Source organism: Cyanistes caeruleus, chromosome 2, assembly GCF_971803275.1.
Source record: "Cyanistes caeruleus chromosome 2, bCyaCae1.hap1.1, whole genome shotgun sequence".
Lineage (NCBI taxonomy): Eukaryota > Metazoa > Chordata > Aves > Passeriformes > Paridae > Cyanistes > Cyanistes caeruleus.
The window spans coordinates 1,891,226-1,907,341 of NC_141702.1; the positions used below are offsets into that span (position 1 = coordinate 1,891,226).

Sequence of the window (16,116 nt, forward strand, 5' to 3'; positions counted from 1 at the left end):
TCCAGTGGATAATCCCATGGATAATCCCATGGGGTTATTCCAATGGATAATCCCAAAGATAATTCCAAAGGCTGATTCCAATGGATAATCCCAATGGATAATTCCAAAGCCTGTTTCCCAAGAATAATCCCATGTGTAATCCCAAAGGCTGACTCCCATGGATAATCCCCTGGTGTTATTCCAAGGGATAATCCCAATGAATAATTCCAATGGGTAATTCCAAGGCATAATTCCAAGGGATAACCCAAATGAACCATCCCACGGATAATCCCATGGTTTTATTCCAATGGATAACCCTAAATTCCCTTTCCCAAAGATAATCCCATGGATAATCCTAATGGATGATCCCAAATTCCCTTTCCCAAGCATAATCCCATGGATAATCCCAAAGGCTGACTCCCATGGATAATCCCATGGCGTTATTCCAATGGCGTTATTCCAATGGATAATTCCAATGGATAATCCCATGGATAATCCCAATGGATAATCCCAAATTCCCTTTCACAAGGATAATCCCACGGATAATTCCTAAGGCTGACTCCCATGGATAATCCCATGGGGTTATTGCAGTGAATAATTCCAACGGATAATTCCAATGGATAATCCCATGGATAATCCCATGGCGTTATTCCAATGGATAATCCCATGGATAATCCCATGGCGTTATTCCAATGGATAATCCCAATGGACAATCCCAAACGCTGTTTCCCATGGATAATCCCATGGGTAATCCCAAAGGCTGATTCCCATGGATAATCCCCTGGTGTTATTCCAAGGGATAATCCCAATGGACAATTCCAAGGGATAATCCCAATGAACCATCCCATGGGGTTATTCCAATGGATAATCCCAAAGCCTCATTCCCAAGGATAATCCCATGGATAATCCCACTGGTAATTCCAAAGGCTGACTCCCATGGATAATTCCAAAGACTCATTCCCAAGGATAATCCCATGGATAATCCCAAGGGATTATTCCAGTGGATAATCCCAAAGCCTCATTCCCAAGGATAATCCCATGGATTATTCCAATGGACAATCCCAATGCCTCATTCCAATGGCTCATTCCAATGGCTGATAGTGAATAATCCCATGGGGTCATTCCAATGGATAATCCCATGGATAATTCCAATGGATATTCCCAAAAACTATTTCCCATGGATAATCCCAATGGATAATCCCATGGATAATTCCAAAGGCTGTTTCCCAAGGATAATTCCAATGGGTAATTCCAACAAACCATCCCATGGATAATTTCATGGCGTTATTCCAATGGATAATTCCATAGATAATCCCAAAAACTGATTCCCATGGATAATTCCAAAGGCTGACTTCCATGAATAATCCCAACGGATAATTCCAATGGATAATTCCAAAGCCTCATTCCCAAGGATAATCCCATGGATAATCCCATGTGTAATCCCAAAGGCTGACTCCCAAGGATAATGCCATGGCGTTATTCCAATGGATAATCCCAATGGATAATCCCAAAAACTATTTCCCATGGATAATCCCAATGGATAATCCCAATGGATAATCCCAAAGGCTGACTCCCATGGATAATCCCATGGATGATCCCATGGGGTTATTCCAGTGGATAATCCCATGGATAATCCCAAAGGCTGACTCCCATGGATAATGCCATGGCGTTATTCCAATGGATAATTCCAATGGATAATCCCAAAAACTATTTCCCATGGATAATCCCAATGGATAATCCCAATGGATAATCTCAATGGATAATCCCAAAGGCTGACTCCCATGGATAATCCCATGGGGTTATTCCAGTGGATAATCCCATGGATGATCCCATAGCGTTATTCCAATGGATAATCCCAATGGATAATTCCAAAGCCTGTTTCCCAAGGATAATCCCATGTGTAATCCCAAAGGCTGACTCCCATGGATAATCCCCTGGTGTTATTCCAGTGGATAATTCCAATGAATAATTCCAATGGGTAATTCCAAGGCATAATTCCAAGGGATAACCCAAATGAACCATCCCACGGATAATCCCATGGTTTTATTCCAATGGATAACCCCAAATTCCCTTTCCCAAGGATAATCCCATGGATAATCCCAAAGGCTGACTCCCATGGATAATCCCCTGGTGTTATTCCAGTGAATAATTCCAATGGATAATCCCATGGATAATCCCAATGGATAATCCCATGGGGTTATTCCCATGGATAATCCCAATGGATAATCCCAATGGATAATCCCAAATTCCCTTTCCCACGGACAATCCCAAATTCCCTTTCCCAAAGATAACCCCAATGGATGATCCCAAATTCCCTTTCCCGTGGTTAATCCCAAATTCCCTTTCCCACGGATAATCCCAAATTCCCTTTCCCACTGATAATCCCGATGGATAATCCCAATGGATAATCCCATGGATAATCCCAAATTCCCTTTCCCAAAGATAATCCCAACGGATAATTCCAATGGATAATCCCATGGATAATCCCAATGGATAATCCCAATGGAGAATCCCAAAATTCCCTTTCCCACGGACAATCCCAAATTCCCTTTCCCACGGCCGCTCCCCGTCTCCGTTTCCCGCCGTTCCTCACCCGTTATTCCACGATTTCACTTCCGGCGATTGGTATCCGGGCGCGGGCGGCGCCGGCGGCAGCTGCGGTGACATCAGGGGGCTGCCGGGGCTCAGGGCGGGCGCGAAGGCGCCGTCGCTCTGCTGCGCCATCCCTGGGAATTCCGGCACGGAATTACCGACGGATCCGCAAAATTCCCGGCGTTTTTTTTTTTTTTCCCCTCCCCTCCTCTCCGTTCCCAGGATTTTTGGAGTTTTGGGAAGGGATTCAGGGAGTTGTGTCCCTGTCCCGATGATTCCGGGGTGTTCCGGGTTTTTTCTTGGGTGATCTCAGGGATTCTCCAGGAATTCTGGGAATTCTTCCAAAATCCCAAATTTCTCCCCTTTTTCCCATGGAATTCCATCCATTCCCGGCTCTCTCATCCCGATTCTTCTCCAGGAAGGGATTTTGGGAATTCCCTGGGAATTGGGGACTCCAGGAAGGGTCTCCCTATCCCAGAATTCCATAAAAACCCCCCGGGATGGATCCAGAGCCTCCTGGATCCCGGAATTCCTTGGGATGGGATCCACAAATTCCCAATCCCATCCCATTCCCAGCCCGATCCGGCTTTTCCTTGGACAATCCCAGGGATTCTCTGGGAATTCCGGCCCCGAGGAATCCCCAAATCCCGGGATTTGCTGCCCCACATTCCCAGGAATCCCCATCCCCGGCTTTTCCAGGGAATTCCTCCCTCCGGAACCCGAATTCCCCATCCCAGGGCAAGGCTTTTCCCTGGATTTTTGCCTGGATTCACCCCAGGGATCCCGGAGCGGGAGCAGGGCCGGGAATCCGGGCAGGAAAATCGCTCTTCCCATAAAAAAAACCGGGATTCAGGTCACGGACGGAGCCTGGATCGGGAATTCGGGATTCCGAGGGGTTCCCACCGAGTTCCGGCTCATCCCATCCCAGAAAATCCCTGGATTCCCATTCCCAAATTCCATAAAAATCCCTCGGGATGGATCCCAGAATCCCAGAATTCCTCGGGATGGGATCCACGGATTTCCAATCCCATTCCCAGCCTGCTCCGGCTTTTCCTTGGATATTCCCGGGGATTTTACCGGGAATTCCACCCCAAACCCCTCCCATCCCATAAATCCCTCCCCAAATCCCACATTTCCCATTCCCACCCTCCCAAAACCCCCAAAATTCCCGTACCTGATCCCGAATATTGAAACAAACTCTGCTGGATCCCCGCCGGGCCCATCCCGGCTCCGGCTCCGAACTGCGCTCCCATCATCCCGCGACTCCCCAGCGATCCGCGATTCCCCAGCGCCGCCGCCTCTCCGCAAAAGCCGGATCCGCCGCCGTTCCCGGCGCTCGTACCGTAACCGGGGGGATACGGGAACTGCTGGGGCGGGCCTTGAGCCAACCTGGCGTTTCCCATGGCAATTCCGGCGGCGGAATTCCCGAAATTCTGCTGGCGCATGAGGAGGGCGCGTTGCTGCATCAGCTGTCGCTGCCGGTGCTGTTGGCTGTAGAGCTCGCGTTGACGCTGCGCCAACATCTGAGCGTTCAGCGGGGGCTGCGAAAGGGGAACGGGAAATTCCCGGATTATCCCGGATCTATTCCACCCCTCCCAAAAAAAAAAATCATCCCTCAAAACCCTCCCTGGGAATTTTGGGAATTTTGGGAATTGGTGCTGAAGGGAAATTGGGAATTTTTGGGGTTTTTGGGGTTTTTTTTTTATTGGGGGATTGTTGGCGGTGTTGTCGGCACGCGGAATTCTGTTCTTTTTTTGGGGATCAAATCCCATTCCGTGACTTTTCCCAGCTCTTTTTCCATGGAATCTCATTCCTGTTCCTCATTGGGATAATCCCAAACTCAAAATCCCGGAATTTTCTCCTTTTTTTGGAATAAAATCCCATTCCATGACTTTTTCCAGCTCTTTTTTCCATGGAATCTCATTCCTGTTCCTCATTGGGATAAACCCGAGCTCAAAATCCCGGAATTTTCTCCTTTTTTGGGGATAAAAATCCCATTCCATGACTTTTTCCAGCTCTTTTTTCCATGGAATTCCCTGGAAATTCATCAGGATTGATCCCAAGATCGAAATCCTGGAATTTTCTCCTTTTTTGGGGGGAAAAAATCCCATCCCAAAAATTTCCCAGCTCTTTTTCCATGGAATCTCATTCCTGTTCCTCATTGGGATAAACCTGAGCTCAAAATCCCGGAATTTTCTCCTTTTTTTGGGAAAAAATCCCATCCCAAAAATTTTCCCACCAGTTTTTTATGGGATCCTCATTGGGATAATCCCAAGCTCAAAATCCCAGAATTTTCTCCTTTTTTTGGGAAAAAAAATCCCATTCCATGACTTTTCCCAGCTCTTTTTTCCATGGAATTCCCTGGAGCTGTCACTGGGCTGATCCTGAGCTCAAAATCCTGGAATTCCACTTTTTTTGGGGGGGAAAAAATCCCATCCCAAAAATTTTCCCGCCAGTTTTTTATGGGATCCTCATTGGGAAGATCCTGGGCTCAGAATCCCAGAATTTTCTCCTTTTTTTGGGAAAAAAATCCCATTCCATGACTTTTTCCAGCTCTTTTTCCATGGAATCTCATTCCTGTTCCTCATTGGGATAAACCCGAGCTCAAAACCCTGGAATTTTCTCTTTTTTTGGGGGAAAAAAATCCCATCCCAAAAATTTTCCCACCAGTTTTTTATGGGATCCTCATTGGAAGATCCCGAGCTCAAAATCCTGGAATTTTCTCCTTTTTTTTGGGATAAAAATCCCATTCCATGACTTTTTCCAGCTCTTTTTTCCCTGGAATTCTCTGGAAATTCACCGGGATTGAAAATCCCGGAATTCCGCCCTTCCCGCTCCGAGATATTAAAAAAAAAATCCCCAAAAAAATGGGAATAAAATCCTCGGAATTCCTTTGGAATTCCCGATTTTCCTCAATCCCCTCCTGGTTTTTAAAGGATTTCTCATTCCCAAGGATTTTCCCACCTGAATTCCTGAATATTCCCTAAAAAAAAAAAAATGAAGGATTTGTGAATTAAACAGGAGGAAAAATTATGGAAAAAAAAAATCCCAGGAATTTTCTCCTGGAAATCTCATCCTGGGAAATGGAAAATTCTGGGAAAATCATCCTTAAAAAATTCCAGGAAAAAAAAAAAATCAGGAATTTTTTTCCAGTTGAGGAGGAAAAAGAGCTGGAAAAAGGAAAAATCACCCCAAAAAAATCCTGGGAAAAAATCCAGGAATTTTCTCCTGTTAAAAGGAAAAAAGAGCTGGAAAATCATGGAAAAGAATCCCAAAAAACAGGGAATAAACCAGGAAAAAAAATCAGGAAAAGCTGGAAAATCATGGAAAAACCATCCCAAAAAATCCAGGGAAAAAATGAGAAAAAAGGGAAAAAAAATCAGGAAAAAGAGCTGGAAAATCATGGAATAAAATCCCAAAAAACCTGGAATTTTCTCCTGCTAAAAAGGAAAGAAAATGGGAAAATTAAGGAAAAAAACACCCAAAAAATCCAGGAAAAAAATGAGAAAAAAGGGGAAAAAAATCAGGAAAAAGAGCTGGAAAAACCATGGAAAAGAATCCCAAAAAAACAGGGAAAAAACAGGAAAAAACAGGAAAAAAATGGGAATTCTGTTCCATTAAGAAGGGAAAAAATTGGAAAATCCAGGAAAAATCACCCGAAAAAAATCCAGGAATTTTCTCCTGTTAAGAGGAAAAAAGAGCTGGAAAATCATGGAAAAAAATCCCAAAAAACAGGGAATAAACCAGGAAAAAAAATCAGAAAAAGCTGGAAAATCATGGAAAAATCACCCTAAAAATCCAGGAAAAAAATCAGAAAAAAGGGGAAAAAATCAGGAAAAAGAGCTGGAAAATCATGGAATAAAATCCCCCAAAAAACTGGAATTTTCTCCTGCTAAAAAGGAAAGAAAATGGGAAAATTAAGGAAAAAACACCCAAAAAATCCAGGAAAAAAATGAGAAAAAAGGGGGAAAAAATCGGGAAAAAAATCAGGAATTGGCTCCCGTTAAAAAGGAAAAAGAGCTGGAAAAATCATGGAAAAGAATCCCAAAAAAACAGGGAAAAACAGGGAAAAAACAGGAAAAAAACAGGAAAAAATGGGAATTCTGTTCCATTAAGAAGGAAAAAAATTGGAAAATCCAGGGAAAATCACCCCAAAAAAATTCAGGAATTTTCTCCTGTTAAGAGGAAAAAAGAGCTGGAAAATCATGGAAAAATCTTGGAAAAAACTGGGAATTTTGTCCCTTTAATGAGGAAAAAATCACAGGAAAATCATGGAAAAACCGCCTCAAAAATCCAGGAAAATAAACCAGGAATTTTGGGATGTTAATGGGGAAAAAGAGCTGGAAAATCATGGAAAAGCTGCCCAAAAAAATGGGAAAAATCAGGAAAAAATGGGAAAAAAATCAGGAAAAAATCTGGGAATTCTCTCCCATGAAGGAGGAAAAAAAGCTGGAAAATCATGGAAAAAACACCCCAAAAAAATGGGAAAAAATCGGGGAAAAATGGGGAAAAACAGGAAAAAAATGAGGAATTTTCTCTCATTAAGGAGAAAAAAAAAAGCCAAAAAATCATGGAAAAATCACCCAAAAAACCAGGAAAAAATCAGGAAAAAATCAGGAAAAAAGGGAAAATAAACATAAAAAAACCTGGGAATTGTCTCTCATCAAGGAAGGAAAAAAAGCTGGAAAATCAGGGAAAAACCACCCAAAAAACCAGGAAAAAAATCAGGAAAAAATGAGAAAAAAATCAGGAAAAAAACCTGGGAATTCTGTCCCATAAAGGAGGAAAAAAAGCTGGAAAATCACGGAAAAAACACCCAAAAAAATGGAAAAAAATCAGGAAAAAATGGGAAAAAACAGGAAAAAACGAGGAATTTTCTCCCATTTAGGAGAAAAAAAAAAGCCAAAAAATCATGGAAAAATCACCCAAAAAACCAGGAAAAAAATCAGGAAAAACCTGGGAATTCTCTCTCATCAAGGAGGGAAAAAAGCTGGAAAATAATGGGAAAAGTGCCTAAAAAACAGGAAAAAAAATCAGGAAAAAATGAGGAAAAAAGGGAAAATAAACATAAAAGAACCTGGGAATTGTCTCTTATTAAGGAGGAGAAAAAGTTGGAAAATCATGGAAAAACCACCCAAAAAATAGGGAAAAAATCAGGAAAAAATGAGAAAAAAACAGGAAAAAAACCAAGAATTCTCTCTCATCAAGGAGGGAAAAAAGATGGAAAATCAGGGAAAAAACACCCAAGAAAACCAGAAAAAAATCAGGAAAAAATGAGAAAAAAAACACAAAAAAAGCAGAAAAAAACCCAGAAATTCTCTCCCTTTAAAGAGGAAAAAAATCTGAAAAATCAGGGAAAAAACACCCAAAAAATAGGGAAAAATCAGAAAAAAATGGGAAAAAAACCAGAAAAAAACCCCAAAATTCTCTCCAATCAAGGAGAAAAAACCCCAGAAAATCATGGAAAAAACACTTCAAAAATTCAGGAAAAAAACCTGGGAATTCTCTCCCATTAAGGAGGAAAAAAAGCTGGAAAATCATGGAAAAACCACCCAAAAAATAGGGAAAAATCAGAAAAAAATGGGAAAAAAATCAGGAAAAAATGTGGAAAAAACCCAGAAAAACAAAAGGAACTCTCTCCCATCGAGGAGAAATACAGCTAGAAAATCATGGAAAAAACACCCAAAAAATGGGGAAAAATCAGAAAAAAATGGGAAAAAAATCAGAAAAAATCCCAGAAATTCTGTCCCATTAAGGAGAAAAAAAACCTGGAAAATGAGGGAAAAACCACCCAAAAACCAGGAAAAAAATCAGAAAAAAATCAGAAAAAAATGGGAAAAAAATCAGAAAAAATGTGGAAAAAACCCAGAAAAAAAAAAAGTAACTCTCTCCCATTAAGGAGAAATAAAGCTGGAAAATATCAGAAAAAACACCCAAAAAATAGGGAAAAATCAGAAAAAAATGGGAAAAAAATCAGAAAAAATCCCAGAAATTCTCTCCCATTAAGGAGAAAAAAAAAGCCGGAAATTTAGGAAAAAAACACCCAAAAAACAGAGAAAAATCACGAAAAAAATGGGGAAAAAAGCGGAAAAAAACCAGGAAAAAAATGGAAAAGACCAGGAAAAAGCCTGGGGATTTTCTCCCATTAAGGAGGAAAAAAAAGCTGGAAAATCAGGGAAAAAACACCCAAAAAACAGGAAAAAAATCAGAAAAAAATGGGAAAAAAATCAGGAAAAAACCCTAGAACTCTCTCTCATCAAGGAGGGCAAAAACCCCAGAAAATCATGGAAAAAACACTTCAAAAATTCAGGAAAAAAACCTGGGAATTCTCTCCCATTGAGGAGAAATAAAGCTGGAAAATCATGGAAAAAACACCCAAAAAATAGGGAAAAATCAGAAAAAAATGGGAAAAAAATCAGGAAAAAACCCAAGAATTCTCTCCCATTAAGGAGAAAAAAAAGCTGGAAAATCATGGAAAAACGACCCAAAAAATAGGGAAAAATTAGAAAAAAATGGGAAAAAAATCAGAAAAAAATCAGAAAAAAATTCTAGAAATTCCCTCCCATTAAGGAGGAAAAAAAGCTGGAAAATCACGGAAAAAACACCCCAAAAAATAGGGAAAAATCAGAAAAAAATGGGAAAAAAATCAGAAAAAAATTTCCCAGGAATTCCCTTTTATTCAGAGGAGCTGGCAATCTCCATCCCGGATTTTTCCCACCCGGAATTCCATCCCGAATCCCGCTTTACCTGCGGCGCCAGCTGCTGCTGCTGCTGCTGCATCCCAAAAAAAAGGGGAAAAAAATCAGAAAAAAACCCAAAAATTCTCTCCAATCAAGGAGAAAAAACCCCAGAAAATCATGGAAAAAACATCTCAAAAATTCAGGAAAAAAACCTGGGAATTCTCTCCCATTGAGGAGAAATAAAGCTGGAAAATCACGGAAAAAACACCCAAAAAATAAGGAAAAATCAGAAAAAAATGGGAAAAAAATCAGGAAAAATGTGGAAAAAACCCAGAAAAACAAAAAGGAACTCTCTCCCATTAAGGAGAAATAAAGCTGGAAAATCATGGAAAAAACACCCAAAAAATGGGGAAAAATCAGAAAAAAATGGGAAAAAAATCAGAAAAAATCCCAGAAATTCTGTCCCATTAAGGAGAAAAAAAAGTCGGAAAATGAGGGAAAAACCACCCAAAAACCAGGAAAAAAATCAGGTAAAAATGAGAAAAAAACCAAGAAAAAAATGGAAAAGACCAGGAAAAAGCCTGGGAATTTTCTCCCATTAAGGAGGAAAAAAAGCTGGAAAATCATGGAAAAACCACCCAAAAAATAAGGAAAAATCAGAAAAAAATGGGAAAAAAATCAGGAAAAAATCAGGAAAAATTTCCCAGGAATTCCCTTTTACTCAGAGGAGCTGGGAATCTCCATCCCAGATTTTTCCCGCCCGGAATTCCATCCCGAATCCCGCTTTACCTGCGGCGCCAGCTGCTGCTGCTGCTGCTGCTGCTGCTGCTGCATCCCCGGCCTCATGTTGATCCCCACTGGAGATCCGAACTGGTTGAGGAGAGCCTGACGGTTCTGATGGATCAGCTGGAGGAAAATCCCAAATTCCCGTCAAAACCCCCCCAAAAAACCACAAAAACAGGACTATTTTATTTTTTTTTTCCGGGATTTTTTTGGGGAATTTTTTTGGGAATTTTTTGGGAATTTTTTTGGAATTTTTTTGGAATTTTTTTGGAATTTTTTGGGAATTTTTTTGGGAATTTTTTGGGAATTTTTTTTTTGGGAGGAATTTTGTTTTGTTTACCTGTTGCTGGCCCTGCAGGCGCTGCTGGAGCTGCAGGCGGAGCTGGTTGGGAGCGCTGGGAGGGCGGCTCAGCGGCTGCCGGGCCGGAATTCCCATGGAATTATTGGGGAATGTTCCACGGGCGGGAGGAGGAGGAGGAGGAGGAGGAGGAAGAGGAGGAGGAGGAGGGACGGCGACGGATGCGAAGGGCAGCGCTTTCTGCCGGAGCATTCCCGGGAAATTCCCGGCGATGTTGGCGCTGGGAGAGGCCGAGGAGGAGGAGGAGGAGGAGGAGGAGGAGGAAGATGAGGAAGGTGGAAAAGTTTGGGAGAACATTCCCGGTTTTTGCTCCAGGAGCAGCGGGGAGGGCGTGGATTGGTGGGGTTGGAATCGCTCCGTCAGCGCTTCCAGGCCGCCGCCCTGCCGGGAAAAAGTTGGGAATGAGATCCCGGAATTCCCGAAAATCCCGGCCTCGGATCCCAAAATACCTCAGGGTCCAAAAGCCCCCGAAATTCCCAAAATGTCTTTAGATCCCATCCCAAAAGATCTCCAAAATCCCATCCCCAAATTCCTTGGGATCCCAAAATTCCTTTGGATCCCATCCCAAAATTCCTTGACATCCCAAAATTAATTTGAAATCTCATCTTAAAATTCCTTTGGATCCCAAAATCCCATTGGATCCCATCCCAAAATCCTTTCAGATCCCAAAATTCCTTGGGATCCCAGAATCCCTTTGAAATCCCATCCCAAAATCTCTTTGAATCCCAAAATCTTTTTGAAATCCCATCTCAAAATTCCTTCAGATCCCAGAATTCCTTCGAAATTTCATCTCAAAATTCCTTTGGATCCCCAAATTCCTTGGGAACCCCAAATCCCATTGGATCCCATCCCAAAATTCCTTCGGATCCCAGATTTCCTTTGAAACCCCATCCCAAAATCCCTTTGGATGCCAAAACTCTCTGGGGAATCCCAAAATCTCTTTGGATCCCATCCCAAAATTCCTTCGGATCCCAAAATCCCTTTGGATCCCAAAATCCCTTTGAAATCCCATCCCAAAATTTCCTCCTGATCCCAGAATCTCTTTGGATCCCAAAGTTCCTTTGGATCCCAAAATCCCTTTGGATCCCATCCCAGAATTCCTTGGGATCCCAGAATCTCTTTGAAACCCCATCCCAAAATCTCTTTGAATCCCAAAATCTTTTTGAAATCCCATCTCAAAATTCCTTCAGATCCCAGAATTCCTTCGAAATTTCATCCCAAAATCCCTTTGGATCCCATCCCAAAATCCCTTTGGATCCCAAAATCCCTTTGGATCCCAGAATTCCTTTGAAACCCCATCTCAAAATTCCTTTGGATCCCGAAATTCCTTGGGATCCCAAAAATCTCGGTGAAATCCCCAATTCTCTGTGAAATCTCATCCCAAAATTTCCTTGGATCCCAAAAATCTCTGGGAAATCCCAAAATCCCTTTGGATCCCATCCCAAAATTCCTTGGGATCCCAAAATCTGTTTGAAATCCCATCCCAAAATTCCTTTGAAATCCCAAAATTCCTTTGAAATCCCATCCCAAAATCCCTTTGGATCCCAGAATTCCTTTGGATCCCAGAATTCCTTTGAAATCCCATCTCAAAATTCCTTCGGATCCCGAAATTCCTTGGGATCCAAAAATCTCTTTGAAATCCCAAATTCTCTTTGAAATCCCATCCCAAAATTTCCTTGGATCCCAAAAATCTCTGGGAAATCCCAAAATCCTTTCAGATCCCATCCCAAAATTCCTTGGGATCCCAAAATCCCTTGGGATCCCAGAATCTCTTTGAAATCCCATCCCAAAATTCCTTCAGATCCCGAAATTCCTTCGAAATTTCATCCCAAAATCCCTTTGGATCCCCAAATCCCATTGGATCCCATCCCAAAATTCCTTCAGATCCCAAAATTTTTTTGAAACCCCATCCCAAAATCCCTTTGGATCCCAAAAATCTCTGGGAAATCCCAAAATCTCTTTGGATCCCATCCCAAAATTCCTTGGGATCCCAAAATTCCTTGGGATCCCAAAATTCCTTGGGATCCCAGAATCTCTTTGAAATCCCCATTTTTTTCCCTGATTTCTCCCATTTTTCCCCATTTTTTCCCAATTCTTCCCACCATTTTTTTTCCCAATTTCTCCCATTTTTCCCCCATTTTTTTCTCGGTTTTTTCCTCCATTTTTGCTACTTTTTTTCCCACTTTTTCGCAATTATTTTCCCCCTTTTCTTTCCTCTCTTTCCCCTTTTTTTCCCATTTTTTCCTATTTTCCCCTCATTTTTTTTCTTATTTTCCCCTCATTTTTTCCTTGTTTTTTCCCCATTTTTTCCCTGATTTTCCCTCTATTTTTTCCCTGATTTTTCCCATTTTTTCCCCCAATTTTTCCCATTTATTTCCCATTTTCCCCCCTTTATTTCCCTGGACCTTTTCCTCTTTTCTTTCCCTTTTTTCCTCTCTTTTTTCCCATTTTTTCCCCCTGTTTTTCTCAATTTTCCCCCCATTTTTTTCCCATTTTTCCCGTATTTTTTCCTATTTATTTCCCACTTTCCTCCTTTATTTCCCTGTTTTCTTCCTCTTTTTTTCCCTCTTTTTTTCCATTTTTTCCCCCTTTTTCCCCTTTTATTTCCCTGGGTTTTTTCCTCTTTCTTTCACTTTTTTCCCCTCTTTTCTTCCCATTTTTTTCTCATTTTTTCCCCTTATTTTCCCCCTGTTTTTCTTAATTTTTTCCCTATTTTTCCGCCCTTTTTTCCCATTTTTTCCCCTGTTTTCCCCCATTTATTTCCCATTTATTTCCCATTTATTTCCCTGCATTTTTTCCTCTTTTTCTTCCCCATTTTTTCCAGTATTTTCCCCATTTTTCCCATTTTTTCCCCCATTTTTCCCATTTTTTTTTCACCTTTTTTCCCTGATTTTTCCCATTTCTTCCCACCATTTATTTCCCATTTATTTCCCATTTATTTCCCATTTATTTCCCATTTATTTCCCTGCGTTTTTTCCTCTTTTTTCTCCCCATTTTTTCCAGCACTTTTCCCATTTTTTTCCCATTTTTTCCAGGATTTTTCCCATTTTTTTTCATAATTTTTCCTATTTTTTTTTCACTTTTTTTCCCTGATTTTTCCCATTTCTTCCCATCATTTTTTACCCATTTATTTCCCATTTATTTCCCATTTATTTCCCATTTATTTCCCATTTTCCCCTCTTATTTCCCTGGTTTTTTCCTCTTTTTTCTCCCCATTTTTTCCCCGATTTTTTCCATTTTTTTTTTACCTTTTTTTCCCTGATTTTTCCCATTTCTTCCCACCATTTTCTTCCCAATTTCTCCCAGGTTTTTCCCCATTTTTCCCCATTTTTTCCTGATTTTTCCCATTTCTTCCCACCATTTTTTTCCCAATTTCTCCCTTTTTTTTTCCCCATTTTTCCCCCATTTTTTCCCCCATTTTCCCCATTTTTCCCCCCATTTTTTCCCTGATTTTTCCCATTTTTTTCCTCCATTTCCCCCCATTTCTTCCCACCATTTTTTCCCCATTTTTTCCCATTTTTTTCCCATTTTTCCCCTCTTATTTCCCTGTTTTTTTCCTTTTTTCCTCCCCATTTTTCCCAGCATTTTCCCCATTTTTCCCATTTTTTCCCCGATTTTTCCCATTTTTTTTTCACTTTTTTTCCCTGATTTTTCCCATTTCTTCCCACCATTTTTTCCCATTTTTCCCCATTTTTCCCCCTGGATTTCCCCTCCCCACCTGGCCGAGTTTGTCGATGCCGAGGGCGCGGTCGAGCTCCCCCAGCTCCGTCTTGTCCTTCCCGCTCAGGAAATTCCTTTTCCTCCCTTTTTCCCATTTATTTCCCATTTATTTCCCTTTTATTTCCCTTTTATTTCCCTTTTATTTCCCATTTATTTCCCTGCGTTTTTTACTCTTTTTTCTCCCCATTTTTTCCAGCAGTTTTCCCATTTTTTTCCCTTTTTTTCCAGGATTTTTCCTATTTTTTTTTCATTTTTTTCCCCTGATTTTTCCCATTTCTTCCCACCATTTATTTCCCATTTATTTCCCATTTTTCCCCCTCTTATTTCCCTGGGTTTTTCCTCTTTTTTCTCTTCATTTTTCCCAGGATTTTTCCCATTTTTCCCCGTTTTTTTTCACCTTTTTTTCCCGTGTTTTTTCCCATTTCTTCCCACCATTTTTCCCCCATTTTTTCCCCAATTTTTCCCATTTTTCCCCCATTTCTTCCCACCATTTTTTCCCATTTTTTCCCCATTTTTCCCCATTTTTCCCCTCCCCACCTGGCCGAGTTTGTCGATGCCGAGGGCTCGGTCGAGCTCCCCCGGCTCCGTCTCGTCCTTCCCGCTCAGGAAATTCCTTTTCCTCCCTTTTTCCCATTTATTTCCCATTTATTTCCCATTTATTTCCCATTTTTTTCCCCATTTTTTCCCCATTTATTCCCCCATTTTTCCCATTTTTTTCCTCCATTTCCCCCATTTCTTCCCACCATTTTTTCCCATTTATTTCCCATTTATTTCCCATTTATTTCCCATTTTCCCCTCTTATTTCCCTGGTTTTTTCCTCTTTTTCCTCCCCATTTTTTCCAGGATTTTCCCCATTTTTTCCCCAATTTTTCCCATTTTTTTTCACTTTTTTTCCCTGATTTTTCCCATTTCTTCCCACCATTTTTTTCCCTGATTTTTCCCATTTTTTTCCTCCATTTCCCCCCATTTCTTCCCACCATTTTTTCCCCATTTATTTCCCATTTATTTCCCATATTTTCTCCTCTTATTTCCCTGGTTTTTTCCTCTTTTTTCTCCCCATTTTTTCCCCGATTTTTCCCAATTTTCTCCCCTAATTTATCTCATTTTTTTTTCATTTTTTTCCCTGATTTTTCCCATTTCTTCCCACCATTTTTTCCCCAATTTCTCCCGTTTTTTCCCCATTTTTCCCCCATTTTTTCCCCCATTTTTCCCATTTTTTCTCCATTTCTTCCTCAAATTTTTCCCATTTTTTTCCTCCATTTCCCCCAATTTTTCCCACTTTTCCCATGGTTTTATTCCCATTTTCCCCTCCCCACCTGGACGAGTTTGTCGATGCCGAGGGCGCGGTCGAGCTCCGCCAGCTCCGTCTCGTCCTTCCCGCTGAGGAAATTGACCAACTGCTCCAGCAGCGCCTTCTCGTCGCTGCGGCCCTCGGCCGTGGTGGGCGGGCACAGCAGCTCGTCCAGGGGGCACGGCCTGCGGGAAAAACGGGAATTCCGGCACGGAAAAATGGGAATTCTCGGCGGGAAAACCCGGGAATTCCCACCCGGGAATCCGGAATTCCCAACCCGAAACGTGGGGAAAAAATCCCGCGGGAAATCCGAGCTGAAATCCGCAGAGAGAACTGGGAAATGGCTCGGGAAGAGGGGAAAAATGGGAATTTCTGCCAGGGAAAAATGGGAATTTCCACCTGGGAAAAATGGGCATTTCAACACTGGAAAAATGGGAATTCTCGGCGGGAAAATCTGGGAATTCCCACCTGGGAATCCTGGGAAAAAATCCCACGGGAAATCCGAGCTGAAATCGGCAAAAGTCGCTCAGGAAGAGGAAAAAAAATGGGAATTTTTGCCTGGGAAAAATGGGAATTTCCCCATGGAAAAATGGGAATTCTTGCCAGGAAAAAATGGGAATTCCCACCCGGGAATCCTGGGAAAAAATCCCACGGGAAATCCGAGCTGAAATCGGCAAAAGTCGCTCAGGAAGAGGAAAAAAAATGGGAATTTT

At 41.4% G+C, this 16,116-nt stretch overlaps 1 protein-coding gene across 5 annotated transcripts in view; it reads right to left on the reverse strand.

Annotated features, from left to right (window-relative positions):
- NCOA1 (nuclear receptor coactivator 1) overlaps positions 1-16,116 on the reverse strand; it is an 87,101-nt gene that overhangs the window by 12,580 nt on the left and 58,405 nt on the right. For all 5 annotated transcript variants that reach the window (XM_086875412.1, XM_086875408.1, XM_086875410.1 and 2 more), the window contains 5 exons: positions 15,429-15,588; positions 10,375-10,773; positions 10,041-10,157; positions 3,746-4,112; positions 2,573-2,705 (listed from right to left, as the gene is read on the reverse strand). In XM_086875412.1, coding sequence (XP_086731538.1) covers positions 2,573-2,705; positions 3,746-4,112; positions 10,041-10,157; positions 10,375-10,773; positions 15,429-15,588 — 1,176 coding nt within the window. The remainder of the gene's footprint in view (positions 1-2,572; positions 2,706-3,745; positions 4,113-10,040; positions 10,158-10,374; positions 10,774-15,428; positions 15,589-16,116) is intronic.